The sequence below is a fragment of the Stegodyphus dumicola genome, chromosome 6 (assembly GCF_044657685.1).
Source record: "Stegodyphus dumicola isolate Sdum_Otavi_A_Nest chromosome 6, ASM4465768v1".
NCBI lineage: Eukaryota > Metazoa > Arthropoda > Arachnida > Araneae > Eresidae > Stegodyphus > Stegodyphus dumicola.
The window spans coordinates 6,791,665-6,808,935 of NC_140773.1; the positions used below are offsets into that span (position 1 = coordinate 6,791,665).

Sequence of the window (17,271 nt, forward strand, 5' to 3'; positions counted from 1 at the left end):
TATATATATATTGTTCCAAAATGTTTACTAATGTAATTATGCCTTCATTTGTATATTTAATAGAGTATTTAACTGCATCTTTATCTAGACATACAGAAATGTAGTTCAGAATACGATTATGCATTGTGTCTAACTTATCTAATGAAGATTATCAATTTAGTTTCATTGAATTTTAAACAAGTCAAGATAACTAATTATGAATTTTATTTATAATGTGTATTCATAGATGTGTGAGATTTCTGAAAGCTTTAGCAGTTTAAAAATGATATAAATTAATGCATTTACAAATATGATAAACTTATGTGAACTTTGGGCTTATATATGTTAGCTAACAATTTCAAAATAAATTCAGTTTTATATTCTAAGATGTAGTTTATAAAAACAAATGATCTGTCTGTCTTGTGTAATCTTATCACTGGGCATTAATTAGACTGGTTATTTGGGTCTTCTTGTGTTTCTGTACTAGACATATTATCTAGTGAAAAATCATCAGGGGCTAATCTTTGGAATATGTTAACAGGTAGTTTGGTGACATTTTGGTAAGGCGATAAAGGTTACTAGCTAGGACTTTAGCAGCGTACATGGATAGAGTCAAGAGTGTGCGCAATGCCATTTTTGTGCAATTCTGCGATGTTTTTTTAAGTGAAAATAGGTTGACGTATACATGGATGATACCGTGTATATGCAATTCTTAAAAACGCGGCAAGCAGTAGGCGATTCTGCGCTTTCTCCCAATTTCGCACGTAATCTTTGTCATGATTAAGCACTTTTGTTCGATAAAAGTTCTATCATAAGCGTAATTCAGCTAGCAGATTGTTGGGAAAAAAATGCCTTTACTTCGTAAAAACAAAAGGCGTCCAGAAGAAAACTAGCAGGTTGCTGTAACAGGGTTGGTCGCCAAATTTTTGCAAAAAAATCTCCAAGTTACATAATCCAAAGATTCATCAGGTACTAATTTTTTACAAAAGTAGTTTTCTTATTGAAATAATGTTTGTAGATTTGGACTGCCAAGATAAAGAATGGGAATAATTGTCTACTGATGTATAAAAGCTGAAATTCACATTTTAAAAAGAAAAATATCTGTATTCTTTTGCATTCAGAAATGTATATATGCATGTGCACATATATATGTATGTACATATAATACATAAACACATCCATCCATGCATACATATATACATTTTTAAATCTCGTCCCAATAACAGAAGAGTACTAAAATATCCTTTATTTCCCAATTTTTTCTAATGATTTATTTTTCATTTTCTTAAAATTTTTCCTTATAAACAAGACAAAGGACAAATGGCCTTGTTTATAAAAATTTCATATTTTCTTTGAACAGTATATAGTTCCCTATGAGAAAATACTGGCTTTTTAAGGAAAATGCCCATATTGTCCAAAGGTTACTCTTTGGGACTTTTAATGTGATGACAAATGCCACTATAATGAGAAACTGTCTTTTCCCCTTCATCTGTCAGTGAATGAGGGATCCCAGTCTGTTAGTGTAGTGCATATTCAAGGCAAAAATACTGTAATCTTTATGAGAAGCAAAGAGAATTTCTCCTTTAATAATATTTTTCATCTTTTGGTAGGTTTGTACAGGTTTTGTTAGAAAGATAGAATTTTAAAAAAATTTTGAGTGATAAAGTGATGTTGATATAAAAATTTGGCTCTTTAATTCTTCTGTTATTGGGGTCGGATTCAGAAATGTATGTATACAAATGTATGTGTTCACGTATGCACATGTGTATATACGTTTGTAAAATATAAAATATCTAGCTTTCAGAATCTTTCAAATAATAAATTAATAATAACCCTTTAACTTCCGTTTTCATTCTAAAAATAGCAGCAATAAATATTTCTAACTAAACACCTGCAGTTTTGATGCACATTTACCAATAAAATCTCAACCCAGTATCTAGACTTTAAACTATCCTGTGATCTGAAAAGGAATTCGCTATAAAAAGGTCAATTGCATTGCTTCTCTCTCTTCACCTCTGCTTCTTTTCACTGGGTTGACGTGCTGCTAGTTTTACTTTTCTAATTTTATCCATTGTTTAACATGTAAGCTGTGCAAAATTGGAGGGTGCATAGTACACCCATAATGATTATGTGCATTATCAAGAAATAAAATTATGTGTTATTCACCTCCGAGTCATCTTTCTAACTGCACAGTTTTCAAGCAATGCATTAAAATCTTTTCAAGTTATTATAATGCAGAGAACCACCACCAAATAAATACATTGCAACTTACTTTTCGCAAAGTCATCTTATAACAATAATAATGCAGTATTATTTCAATAATAATACAGTTTTATTACATCTAATGGAGTGGTTTTATTACATCTAATGGAGTAGTTTTATTACATGTATGTACACTACGCAAAAAGAAGGGGGTGGACCATTCTATATCTCCCGTTCTACTAGGCTGATTGACAAAATTGAAATTGCATTTTTCATGTCACGAAAATGCAACTTAGGATATGTATTAGATTTATATATAGCATTATTCTAATAGAGATACTGTGGCACAAAATCAAACTTCTGAAATACCAATTTTTTACCATTTTTCAATTCTATGATTCAGATTATGCCCAGATATTAAATTTTGTAAAATTTATTGCAAAATTTACAGAGAAATTCAAAAATTTATCTTGGCAAAATTTTTACAGTTTGGCCAAGAATAATTCATCTGGCGAACTTCTTAATATATGGCAACCAATTTTCCTTTCCCTTCTGGCCCACCAGCGGCCGAGCGGTAAAGTCGCTGAACAATGGCAGTTCGGTCCGAGGTTCGAATCCCGTGAACGGGCTGGCTGCATAGGGGTTTTCATAGTTTTCCCCACGTGTAACATGTATAAAAGCCAGTATTCCTTTGAAAGGTCCTCCACGAAAGCATCCCTCCCCTTAGGCAGATAGCCCTGGTGTGCTTTGCCTTAATCTCAGTAAACCAAACCAAATCTTTCCCTTTCATTATGCCGGAGCAGAAAAAAGGCACCTTGTTCCTAACTTTTTACATTTTGCATGAGCAGAAAACAAGTGACATCGTTTCTACTTCCAAAAGCAGAGTGTTTAAACCACATCTGATGTTTTATCGCTTTCAACAAATATGCCAAATTTCAAAATGCGCCAGTATATAAATTCACATATATCTTCAGAAATTTTGAATAAAAAATTGTCATTTTTTTGCAGGTCTGCTTAGAAATATGTATACTTTAAGATGCTGGTAAAATTTTTATAGCTTATAATACACTTTTTTTTTTTTGAAAATTTATAAAAATTATTTAAAATACAAATTTTAAAAATAAATCATAAAAAATGGGTGAATTTTATTTAAAACGAACCTTAATTTCGAAATGTGAAAGGAAGAATCAAATAAGCTTAATAAAAAAAGAGAGATTAATCAATATATGCCAAACTTAATTAACATTGAGGAGCTAAAATTTTGAGAACTAATGTTCTAAAAACTACTTTTGTGATTTGTACAAAACTTGGTAGTTTGGCATAATTTGAGTTGTAAAATCGAAATATGGAAAAAAATTGGCATGTCATTTCAGAAAAAGTCCGATTTTGTGTCAAAATACCTATATTTGAACAATGCTATATATAAATCTAATACATATCCTAAGTTGCGCTTTCGAGACATGAAAACGCAATTTGAATTTCGTCAATCGGCCCAGTCGAACCAGAGATATAGAACTACCCCCCTTTTTTTATGCAGTGTACATACATATATACCCACGTGCTTTACATACATACATTTCTAAATCCGTTTCTGATAACAGAAGTGTACCAAAAATTGTATTGCATTCCTTGTTGCTAGAGTATTAAGGCTCTAGTGTATGCAAGTTAGGTTTATTTCGTCATACTATGTTATTTTAATTAATAATGTGCTTGATATTAAGTTCATAGTGAATTTAGTTAGAGAGCAGTTGCTCTTAGAATCTTGATTAATAATCATTATTGTATTCATTAACTCTCATAAAAGCTATTTATGCCAATGATATAGAGATTCTGAATGAAAAAACAATTTACATGAGTGATTTAGTGAGTAAATATAATTAGTATCCCTCGACTAAATTTTAAAAGCCTTTATTATGCTGTTTGTTTATGAATGAGAGTATACTTCTATAAACTTAGTGTCAGGTTTTAGTTTATATTTTCATATTAAATGTCATAAAAGTATTCTTTTTTGAATTTAGGTCACTGTACTGTATGTGCGGAATCTTTCCGCCTTGACTAGTGAAGAACAGCTTCGTGTTCTTTTTTCAATGGGTGGTGCTTTGAGAGTTGAAAGAGTGAAAAAAATGAGAGATTTCGCTTTTATTCATTATTATAAAAGAGAAGAAGCTGAAACTGCACTGAAACAATTTGATGGTAAATTTTCATTTTCACATTTCCTCCAAACTCAGTTTTTTCCCCCTTTGTGTTCTGTTTGAAAAAATTGTGCTTGAAGCAGATAAATTAAACTTTACTTCTATTACTTAACTACGTCCTGTTTCTATTAAAATAGTATTCAATTTTGCTTCTGCTATTAAACTATATCCTTTCTCTGCAAAAGTGAATATATCAGACAGTTTAAGACATTGTAATTATCAATAGTACATAAGAGAAGATGCTTTTTTGCAAGCATCATTATATGAGAAATTTTTAATAAATATTGTTACAAATTTTGAATATACATAAATAATGTTAGTGAATTTTTATGTGAAATTGTAATATCTTTCGCGTGATGCAACGAGAAAAGTCTGAAGAGATGAAGCTCTATTGGAAAAATAAGGATGCAGAAGCAAGTCTATTTAACCTTGAAGTATATGGCTCTCTTGCTAAATTGTCAAGATATTAGCCAAACTGGCGATTGTCATCAAACTTGGTGACAACTTGGCAGAATTTTGGTCCAGACCCTGTATGAGTGTAATTAGTACTGTAATTGAATTACTGTAACTTATCCCTATAAGTAAATTTAACCATGTTTGCCTTCCAGTAATTTCGAGAAACTGAAGGTACTAGAGCTTTCTTGGCAGGTGGAGAAAGACTGTATAATACTGGAGAGAGCTTAGCTCTTAGTTTTTAATTCATAGCTGACATTGGAGAATTGAGAGTCTGTGCGACCTTCACTCTTTGGATGCACTTTGCATTGGTCTGTATTTAATGTTATTAGTTGTTTAAAGTGATATCTACTGATTGTGCTCTGTTATACTGAGAAGAGCCGTATAATTAATTTTGTGGAAAGTTCCAGAACTGTGAAGTTTCTCTTTTAAGAAAATATATTCTATCACATTATCATTGGTTCTGTGTGCATTCAATTCATTACAAATCTGTACGCATGCAGAAATATTAAAATGATTTCTCTTTTATCTTTGTTTACTGAAATTATTGGCTAATTTGATAACTAGTTTGAATTAAGAGGTTTTTAATAATGTGTTAAACTTAGAGCAAGTTCTTGAATTTGTAATGACAGACATTTCTAATCTTGAAATTTGATAAATTGATGTCATGTAAAATAAAGTTTGATTCATGCATATGATTTGGCTTGAAAGTAAAATAATAAATAAAAGAAAATAATATATGATTTGACACTTTTATGTTATACACCGTCCACACTCTTTGGCACTTGATAATCTATTGCTCTTCACCTTCAGTCAGTTTAAAAATTCTAAATTTCAGAATCAAAACTTTTAACAGCCAGTGGAAAATTCATAAACCAAAACTAAATCTTCTGATCTGAGATTTCATCCTGAGTACTTTCAGAATTGCTCTTGCCTCACTGCTAATGCCTGCTAGTGCTGCTTAAGGTGTATTTAAAAAATATTAATGATACCAAAATTGTTCTCCAAAACCAAGTGCTTATTGTGCTTTTTTAATCTGTGTTAGTTTGTAAAAAATGTCAAAAGAAATATTAGACTAAACTGTGACTGCAACTTCTTTATACCATCAATAGACTGTTTCATATTGAATATGGTGGAAAAACAGCATAGTACAAATTCTGTAATTTGTTTCCTGAGCTGAAACAAATTATTAATTCTGAAGCTACAATTATACAAGTTTTATCTAGCAACAGCTAAAATCATCAATCGTCACTAGAGGCACTGTTAGGCTGCTATCACACGTCGGTTTGTTTCGAAAGGACAACTGTTTGGAACAATTTTTCTGCTTTGTCACAACAGCCAATCACCACAGCTCGCTTTGGGGTTAACACAGGGGAAACTGGTTCTCCATTACAAACAAGCTAACAGCATTCGGCGCTGATAGCTGATTGGTTGAAAACGAACAACTTGCAACTTTTTCGAAAGGAAGGAAAAAGTCGCACGTCTTTCTTTCAATAGTAAACCAGGCAGAAAAATTGTCCCAAACAGTTGTTGGTGTGAAACAAACGCCGTGTGATATGGGCCTTAATTAAAATGGTGCCATCGATGCATAAGAAAGCATACTGTGTTTAGGAATAGGCCCAAACATCATTATTTATCATCTTTCAAAGACATTTTTGCATGAAATTTAGTAAAGAACCACCGCATTGTCAGAACATGAAATCGTAGGTGGAGCAGTTTGGGACATGGGCTGCTTGTGAAAGAAAACCAGCCCAAGATGAACAGCAGTGAAAACTGAAGTGGTTGAAAAAATTCATGAAGTGTTTTTACAGTCCCAGAAAATCAACATGGTGTGCAAGTTCTGGAAATGTCTTCAATTCCAGCCATACACCTTTCAGATAGTGCAGTTGTTAAAACCTTCCAACAAACCACTGCTTTAAAGCTTTCTGTGAGAATTTGTAAGATAAGCTTGAGATAGATAGTTTTGTGAGCAGACTTGTATTATGGAGGAAGCCACTTTTCTTGCAAAATTTACGATTTGGGGGCAGGGGAAATCCAAGTGGTGAGCGTGATTTTCCAAAGGTGAATGTTTTCTACACCATTTCCATCTGTTGTATTTTTGTCTTTTTTTTTTTTTTTTCTATGTGAGAAAATCAATTAATAGGTGCTTTACCAAGATATGCTGTCAGAGTGGTAGTTTCCTAAGTTGGAGGAAGCTTTCCTAGTTTCATTCCTGGCAAAATGGTGGTGTACCATATTGGCATAAAAACTTACGTCAGTACCATAACAATAGTCTACCTCATCGCTGGATTAGACATACTGGGTCAAAAGATATGCCATTGCTTTGTTGGCCACTGAAGTCCCCAGATCTAACTCCTTGTGATTTTTTTCTGTGTAGTCTTGTTAAAGACTTAATGTTTACACCTTCATTTCTGTAGAATTGAATGGTAACTGAAGTTCTCGATATACCACATAGATTATCTCGCCCACATAGATATTTGCCGTGTCACTGGAAAAGCACACATAGAACACCTACAGGAATTTGAATAGCTATAGTTTTACTGTAAATTTGATTTATCGAAATAAAGTAATTACAGCTTTCTCAGATATACTTTCTTTTTATCCCATTCAATATGAAATACACTGTGTATATTCTAATTTCTTCTAATATACACACACAAATAGAAAAATATTTAAAATCTATTGCAATATAATTAAAATTTTAAAATATTGGAAGTAATGCCTTTTGGAAATTATTCATTCTTTGCTTTTTCAGGAATTATGATTGATGACTGTGTATTAGAAGTAACCTGGGCTAAACCTCCTGAAACTCAAAAGCAAAAGTCACTTATTGATAAAAGAGATGTTGGAAACTTCTTGTATAAGCCAGTAAATTATGAAAATTTTGATCCCAACTTGGAGCTCAGTTTTTCAAACTCGTCATCAGTTCCTGGGTAAAGTAAAAATTATTTTTTATGTTAATAAATTAAAAAGCATCCTACATTCAAAACTGGTACAAAATTTTTTCGATCTTTTCCATTATAAGAAAATGCATGCCAAATAGTTTTTTACAGAAAGATATGTGTGCCAAGGCAGTAGACATACTTGATTTTATTCTTATATTGTGTTAATTCATGTGGATTCAGAATTAAAAAAGTTTCATATGAATAGCATGAACATTGTTGCCTATAGACCAGTTTTAAATTAATTATATTATTCTTATTTCTTATAACTGTGCTGTTGATTTTAAAATTAGTATTGCCAATAAAAAAATTTTAAATACTGCTTTTCTGTTTTAGTTTATTTGTTAGCTGAAATAACTAACTGAGACATATTTATGACACTTCAAAAAATTTTAACAGGTTATTGACCTGTAATGGAAAATATATTATTTTTATTGCTATTAATATATTCAAGCATTTAATGTCCTGCCATTTGGTAGCAAGTACACTGTATTAAAATGTTTTGCATTAATTTGAAGGCATAATTTTTTAGTATTACTATACTTACTAAGGAATATGATAATTTTATTACCATGTTTTGGTATTTATCTTTTCTGTTAATTTAATGTTAAATTTCTTTTGTCGTTTTTCGGTGTACTATAAGAATAGAGTACACTTATTGTTAATTCTGTATGTCTATATAATATCTTATTATTTAACAGGAACTTGCAGATTTTTATTTTATCAAACCAGTGTTTTCCTCTCTTTTTTCTTTCTATCCATTTTAAAGAAAAAATGTTTTTCTGCAGTCAATGGGAAAAGATTTTGTGACTCATATAGAAATATATAAAATTAGAGAATGTATTTTCAGAAAACTGTACTATCATAGAAGTTTCTTTATTTGCAAGCATACCGAATGCACCTTTTTTTACCATAATTCTGCTGGCAAAATGAATGTTATTTAAATCAGAAAAAGATCATGATACTTTACATATCTCATTTCATGATACATATACATATCTGAATCTGCTTTTACTAACAGAAAGAGTACCAAAACTTTTCTGAATCCTGATAATCTAAGCTTAATGATTGATGCAGGGCCATAGCTAGAGAAATGAACCCCCTTCCTTTTTTTTAAAGTATTTTTCACATGAGTTGCTATTTTATAGTCATGAATAATTGGAGCAGAAAAAATAGTTAATTATAAATGAAGACTAACCATAGCTAGAGAAGGGCCCAAGTGGTGTGTTTTTTTGCAGTATTTTTCACTTTAGATGCCATTTTATAAATAGTCATGAATCATTGGAGCAGAAAAAATAATTGATGAGAATAGTAGTTTTTTATATCATTCTATAATATACAAACTTTTGTTTTAGACAGGATGTAGTTAATTGAAAATTGGGAAATCATATAAATTAAGTTCTCAAAATCTCTGGTTTCCCTGTGTCAAGAGTCAGTAATTTAATAATGTGTTTAGTATTTTTTTACTAAAATTATCCCCATGGCTAGTTAAGTGGTAAACAATGGCCAAATTTTTATGAACAGATCTTAAATATTGTCAAAGGCCTATGCAATGGCCATTTAAGTAAGAAAATGCCTTGTATTTTATTTTTAATTGTATGGAGCATTTTCATTATGTCTTAGGTACTGTATTACGGATAAAACTTACTGATTTTTGAATATTTTATTTCAACATTCGAAAAAAAATTGGTATGTTCATGTTCGTTTTGTTAATTGATTTATATATATATATATTTAAATTTTTGATTTAATTACATGTTATTTCAACATAAATGTTTTCATTCTTTTCAATTCCTTTTTCAGATTCTCATTTTTTCCAAGATCAATTGGAAGTCCACGATCAAGTGCTAGACCAAGATTTCCAATTTCTATGCAAAACCTAAGAAGCACTTTTCCAATTACAAGACCTGTTCAGGTATAGGAAAGAAGACAGTAAACATATTCATTCAGTTATGCATTTTGTAGTATAATACAATGTTCGAAATGATTGGGGCTTCGGTGACTCTGTATTTTAGAAATTTCAAGCTATGATCGTGGCATCAGTACAACTTGAGCCAGTGTACAGTAATTGGCCATAGTGCAGTTCTCTAGCCAGCAAGTGTATGAAAATGATAGCAAGTGTTTGAAAGTGACTCAGTTAGTGGATCAGAGAAAGATCTCATTTATGACACACCTGCAAAAAAAGTTTTTTTTTTTTTTTTTTTTGTCTGTGTGTGTTGTTTCATTTTTCATTCCTAAACATTGTAGGTCCCCCCTCCTGGTCTTTTCCTTCTGGTGATTTGGAAGCCTATATGTTAGATTTCTGGATTTTGAACTTTATACTGTATTTGAAAACAATCTGTAGATTAACATATGTACATGTATATTGGTGTCTAAAATTAGGTAACTGTCTATCAGCAAGACACAAATGATTTATACATATGTATCTACTAATACTAGTGAGAAATCATGTATTCCTAATTTAATAAATAAACAGCGCTTCCTCCTTTGTAAAAGAAAAAAGAATCCAGTTTGATTATCAAAAAGGATAAAATCATGTATTGTAAATATATTGTACTCTGCAAAGATAAGTAATTAGAACTATCTTCTAAAGCTATTGATGAGTGTTTTCTGCCTATCATTCCTTTAATAATACATTTAAGTATTTAATCATTCAAGTAAAGGATTCATAATTGTAATATCACTCCTTTTTTTTTTTTTTTTTTTTTTGTGCCACCTTATACAGAAATGATTCCACCTTCTTTATTTTTTAAACATTTATTGCACACACAAAACTAAATACTAAATCTGCACTACTAATAATTGAAATATATACATTCAGCAATACAAGTTAATTTTGTTTTTATTTATGGCTCCCATGAGCCTTCCCCTTATCTATTTCCTCTCTGTAGGTCTCTCTCCTGGAAACAAACTTTTTGCACCTCTCAAATTGAGAGTTAGCGCCTTCTATGCACCTTGTTGGTTGGTATCACCCATACATCACACCCTCATCCAAGATTGAAATAGGTGAAAGCCTATTGAAATACGACAAAATATGGTGACGTCAACAAAAGAGTTACTTACCTACTAAAGTCAACAAATCAATCTCTATTGAAATTGAGAGATAATAATAAAATACTTATACAAATTACTTCTACATCTACTATGTGACTTCTGCTAAAGCTGTAACATATATTGTTATGATTAACAATTAGTAATCAAAATAATTATAAATTGCACTAGAATTATACTTAAAGCTTCTATGGTATGCTTAAAGTTTCTGCAGAAGAAAGCACAAAAAATAATAATATTATAATAAAAAATTATAATGTATAATTTATTACTGGAATCAGCACATACACTTGATCTCCAGGGTTGAATTCTTTATATATCACTCTTCGATTAGCATATCTTGTATATGCAGCTTGTTTCAGTTCTGCTATTATGGATGCTTACTCTGCTGTTCTAAATTAATTTTTAGTTCCTGTAGATAATCAACAGCACTTTTACACAATCTTATTGGTAATGAAATTTCTCCTGACCATGACGATTTTAATACTGACAATGAACCTCTAGCCTCTCTTCCATACATTAATTTAAATGGGGATACTCCTGTAGTACAATTTAGGATTTCTTGCCAAGTGAATGGCAGGTAGGGAATGTGTTTGTCCCAATTTTTAGCTTCGTTTTGGATGATGTGATGCAGCATACATTTTAGAACTTGATTGTATCGTTCAACTAATTCCGAGCTTTATGGATGTCCAGGTGTTGCAAATCTAGGACTTGCTCCTAATCTGGCTTGAAATTCTTGTGTTAATTTTGCAACAAAATTGGTACCTTGGTCATTAACAATTACCCAAGGTATGCCTGTTCTCAAAAAGATTACTAATAATGTGTCACATGTTGATTTTGCTGTAATTGTTCTCAAAGGGATAGCTTCTGGCCACCTAGAATGTTGGTCAATAAACACAGTACATATTTGTGTAATGTCTCACCTTCCCTCTGCTGTTGTTTAAAAATACTGGCATTCGTATGTTGACCCACATTTAATTATACACCATTTTCGTTTTTACCTTAAATTCAATTTATGATTAAATTTTCTTCTTGTTCTGGCATAAGTAAATCAGCATGGCATTCACCTTTGAACAGTTTCAATTGATGACTCCTCACTTCCGGTTTCTGTGATGGGGATCCTGTGTTACAATCAAGATTCATGCTAAGCAGATGTGATTCAGTGGTCGATAAATCATTAATTGCGAGTAATTACACAGGGAATATAGAGTTTTTCTGTTAATGCTACAAATATTTTGATAGGTTTCAATAAATTAGGGTTATCAGCATTTCTGATGTAAATAGGAATTCTAGCCACTTTAGCTGAAATGGTGTGTGGTGTGCATTTAATTATAGCAAAGCACACTAGGGCTATCTGCCTAAGGAAAGGTATGCCTTTGTGGAGGACTTTCTAAAGGAAACTGGCTCGTATACACATTACACATGGGAAAAACCATGAAAACGCCCATGCAGCCAGCACGTTCGCGGAATTCGAACCTCGAACCAAACTACCAGTGTTCAGTGACTTTACCGCTCGGCCGCTGGTGGGCCCTAGCTGAAATGGTTTCACCAAATGCGGAAATTAGGTCAATATTACAATTGTTCTCAATAGAGAAATATGTGTTTTGGATTCAAAACAGAAATCTCAGCTCCTTTTTGCTTTTGAATCAATTATGACTGGGATTTTGTTATACACTACATAAATATTTACCTATTGCAATGGTTGCATAAAAATTTCATCTGATTTTAAGCATGAAGATCCAATTTTTGCTATTACTTTATGACTGGTATTTTTCTCTAGTATTTCCTTTTTTAAAGGAGTGTTTTGTTTTTTCCAATTTGTTTCTTTGTGGACAGACTTTAGCAAGGTGCGTTAATTTTCTACACATGTAACAGTCTTTGGGTGGATATTTATTTTTATTTATGCTGTTTCTCACGAGGCAGGATATATTTCAATTCACTTGAAGAATGGGATGACGTACTATATTTTTGTTAGAGTTAAAAGTGATTTTGTTTAACAATTTTCCTTTGTTTACAAAATATAGGTCAACTTCTTTAGCTAAATCTTTAGGTTTTAAGCAATTTTCTCCTGTTTTGATATTAATGTAAGTTGCCGTTTCTCTATCTTATGTTTGGAAAAGTTTGTTGGAAATCATTAGTTGACACTATGTATCAAAGTCTTTAACTTCACATAATTGACAGTAATACTGGAAATGTGCATATAGTCTAGGTGTGAACATTTGACTCTCTGGGATTGCGTCATGCTTTTCAAAAATTCATTAAACATTCATAAACTGTTGGTTGGTTGATATTCTTTTAGTACTAGTTTTTTAATAGTTTCATAACATTTTAGTTCTTTATCATTAATGTAAAATAATATGTTAGTTGCCCCTGTGGTATATTTTTAGTAATGCATGCTCTATCTAATGTTTAAAAAAACAAATTAAAATTTTCCAATCTTTCTGGGACAGGAATAGTTAATGTTTTAACACTTTTTGTTAGATTTTCCAAGTAATTTCCCAAACCTGTATTGATATCTTTATCTTTATCTGCGTGAGATCCGTCTTTAACTGCGTTCTGACTTCTAACTTTATCCAATTCTTTTTCTACCTGAGCTAATTTTAATTTCTCAAGTTCAACTTTTTGAGCTCCTATTGCTGTGTATCCCTAACTTTTATTTCATTTTCTTCTCTGATTTCCCTCAACTATTGAGTTTAATAATTCAATTACAAATTCTGGATCATTAAAAATTTGATTATCCTCAATTTTACCTTTTAATTGAATAACTGTTAAACCAACGGCTGGTGTATCTTCAATTTCACTGAGAAAGTTTACTAAATCTTGGTGTTCTTAAACATTTTTAGTTTTGTTTCATATATTTCAGTACATTTATACTCTAAGTAAAATAAAATCAAAAGCCTCATACCTACTTCTCTTGAAATTTCTCTACAGTCACCTAAAGCTCTAGTTTTCAAATACAGGGTGTGTAATATCACCTCTTTTTGCTATGCTGCCTTATAGAGAAATGATTCCATCTTCTTTGTATTTTAAACAGTTATTGCACACACAAAACTAAATATTAAAACTACACTACTAATAATTGAAATATATATATTCAGCAATACAAGTTAATTTCATTTTGATTTTACAGGGCTCCCATTAGCCTTCCTTTTATCTATGACCTGTCTTATAGGTCTCCCTCCTGGAAACTAAAAAGCTTTTAGCACCTCTCAGAGTGAGACTTAGTACCCTCTATGCACCTTGTTGTTTGGCATCACCCATACATCACAATAATGTACTCATATTCTTGGAAATCTGTATAATGTAGTTAGAAACAGCTAGATTAGAGTGTTCAACATCAATCATAAATATTCATGAACTGGCTTCTGACTATACATGGTACGCTTGTTTCTTACAAAATAGCTGTATTGATGGTTTATCACATTCCGTGGAATTCATTCTTTTCTCTGCTACTTTAAATTTTTTTTAGAGAATTTTTTGTACAGAAACATTGATTTCTAAAAAACTGTTGAATAAATTTATGTGGATGATATATGGTACAATACATATGTGCAAAATTGAAAACTTAAATATGAAAGCATGTGATATGAAAGTATGTGGTTTTTTACATATGGCTTTATTGGAAAGACCAGTCCAAACATATAAAACAGCTGAAGTATCACACAAGAACAATGCTAAATAAAAAAAGAACAAACATTTAAAGTAAGAATCAGATTAAATGAACACAGAAACAAAAATAAAAAGTTAAAAATTTATACAACAAGGAAAAGAACATAAGAGATGTTGTCTTTACAAGGAGTTGATGAAAGCTCTGGCATTCCAATATAGTTTACTTATCTCACCACGTTTCTGAGACTCTATCTAGTTCTGGGGATATAAGAAGATGCTCTGCATTTATGATGCCAATTTTAATAAAATGATGTGCCATGCAATTGTGGCCTTTTTGCAGTCTGAAATTTGCCACAGCCTTTTTATACAGGGCTTTTGACCAAACGTTTTCCATTTACCTTGAATATTAAGCGAGGATTTGCCTTAGCCATAGCTGCTACTCATTTAGCACCACCTAAGAGGCATGTGTGAATTAAGAATATCATGGACATGAGTAACATTTCCTCTGTCCTATGAAAGTATATTTTGAAGCAATTATAATTGAAATATTACTATATGACAATGGAATTGTTATACAATGTAAATATTTTAGAGGGGTGCAGACTTTTGAATTTAATTAAGAATGATTTTCAAGTATGGTTGAGAATGGAGTACTGAGAATGGTCTAAGTATGGTTTTCAAGGCAATGAGACATTTAGGAGGAGAATTTTGTTATCCTATACCTTTTCCCAAGACTTCTATGAAAGCTGTTTGACATTCATATTAGGAAATTGGAATGGCCAGTTTAATTGCTTTCATTTTCAAGAAATTCATCAACCAAATTTGCTTGATGGACTTGCATTATTGTGCATAAAAAATCAGATCCATATGCATCTCTAAAATGCCGTACCTGAGGTTGTAATGCTTCATCTCAATATTTTTGGCAGACACAGGCTGTGTCTGCCAAAAATTAGATTAATAAATGTTAGATGTTCAGATAAATAAATGTTAGTTCAGAATAATAAATGCATTCATTAATCTTATTCCTCCTCATGGTATGATGATTGCTTTATCATATTCCCTAGCACTAGTTGAAATATTTAGTGTTTCTGGCTTCCTTTAGATGTAAATATGTTTAGAATCATATGTTACACCAAACCTTGTCTAATCACTGAAAATAGATATTTATCTATTGCTATAGATTTATCTGTTATGTTCTCTGTGCCAATTTAGATATGCTGTCAGTACTTATTGCCTTGAGTCACCACTAATGCTTAATGCTGTCAGTACTTATTGCTTTAAGTCACCACTAATATTAGTCACAAAAATTGGTAGTACTTTTGCATTAGATCAACTACCATAACACAGTTTGGCAATTTTTTTTGAAGGATTAACCTTTTTCCCGGGGGCTGGGACACATGTGTTCTGAAGTACGTATACAACAACTGGGGGCTCAAGACAGTTTGTCATTGGTGGCAGGGGTAGGAATTGTAGCGCTTGAGGCTTGATGACGATTTTATGACATCCCGTAGAGTGCGTTCTTTTGTGGGATTCCGCTAATGGATTGGAGAAAATTGTTCGTGTTTTGAATTCACATGTGTTGCTGGCAAATTTGGTATCTTCTAGGAAATATTTTGTTGAGAGGAGAAAATAAAAAGAATAATTTGTTACTTGGATTCACACGCGTTTGCATTTTCAGGTTTTTTCCTGTGCAAATACGACTTGGAGGTCAAACATGAAAGAAATTTTATTTTCGGAAGTTCAACTGCTAAAATTCTTGTTCTAAATGAAAACTAGTGGCCGAGCGGATAATATTTCTTTAACTCTGATAATTTAACCTGGATTCAAATTCCGATGAACAGATTGACTGCATGAACTTTTCTTGTTCTCTCACATATAATTAGGGTCTATCAGCCAATTTCCTTTGAAGGGGCTCCACGATAGCTCCTTTTGCTTAGGTAGCTAACTCTTTCTTTAATTCGACAAATAAAAATAAAATTATATTCGAAATAAGAAAGCTAAACTTATGAGCGTTTCCTTTTATGAATAATTTTGATGACAAAATGAATTTTAATTGTGCGACAAAAGGAATACAAATTTGTACTAAAGCAATTATTATGGAACATCTTCTAATTAAAAAAAGTTTCAAAACTTATTAGTTTATCCATTGTTATATGTTTGTGTTTTTAATGTCATATCTATATCAATTAGTTCAGAAATTAGACACCGTTTAGGTTAATTGAATGTGAAGAAGCACATGAAGGCTGCCTACCTAAAGAAAAAGATGCCTTCATGGAGATCTTTTAGAGGAAATTGGCTCGTATTCACGTTTCACATGGAGGAAACAACGAAAACTGACCATGCGGCCAGCTCGATCGACTGACGTCGAACTAACAGCATTCAGCAGCCTTAGCCACTTAGTTGCTAGTAGTGTTCAGAAAGCATTTTATATGAGAATTGTGTTTTGGAGGGAATCAAATTTAGATATTAAAATACAAAGCATGTATACAATAATTCAGATGGGTACCACTTTTTAGTTCTCTGAATTTAATCCTCAGTGCGAATCTTTATTAATATTCATCAACTCAGTACGAATCTTCATACCCATCTTTCATTACTCCCAAAGAAAGCAAGTGTAAATAGCTTGAGATCTGAAAATTTCGTATAACAGTTTGATATCTCAAAGGAGATTTTAGCATTCTGAAAATATATATCATAAAAAAGTGAACAAATATTTCGCTATTCGACAAAGATGTTTACTTTCTGAAATATCGATGTGTTTCTGTATATGCAATTCTACATTCAAAGAAAAAATGGTGTAACAATATAAATTATTGAACAGCTATCAAACAAAGTAATATCTT

At 31.6% G+C, this 17,271-nt stretch overlaps 1 protein-coding gene across 3 annotated transcripts in view; it reads left to right on the top strand.

Annotated features, from left to right (window-relative positions):
* The window catches only part of LOC118181461 (putative RNA-binding protein 46), a 58,531-nt gene that overhangs the window by 20,578 nt on the left and 20,682 nt on the right, over positions 1 to 17,271 (top strand). For all 3 annotated transcript variants that reach the window (XM_085818023.1, XM_035350609.2, XM_035350610.2), the window contains 3 exons: positions 4,200 to 4,374; positions 7,582 to 7,759; positions 9,572 to 9,683. In XM_085818023.1, coding sequence (XP_085674149.1) covers positions 4,200 to 4,374; positions 7,582 to 7,759; positions 9,572 to 9,683 — 465 coding nt within the window. The remainder of the gene's footprint in view (positions 1 to 4,199; positions 4,375 to 7,581; positions 7,760 to 9,571; positions 9,684 to 17,271) is intronic.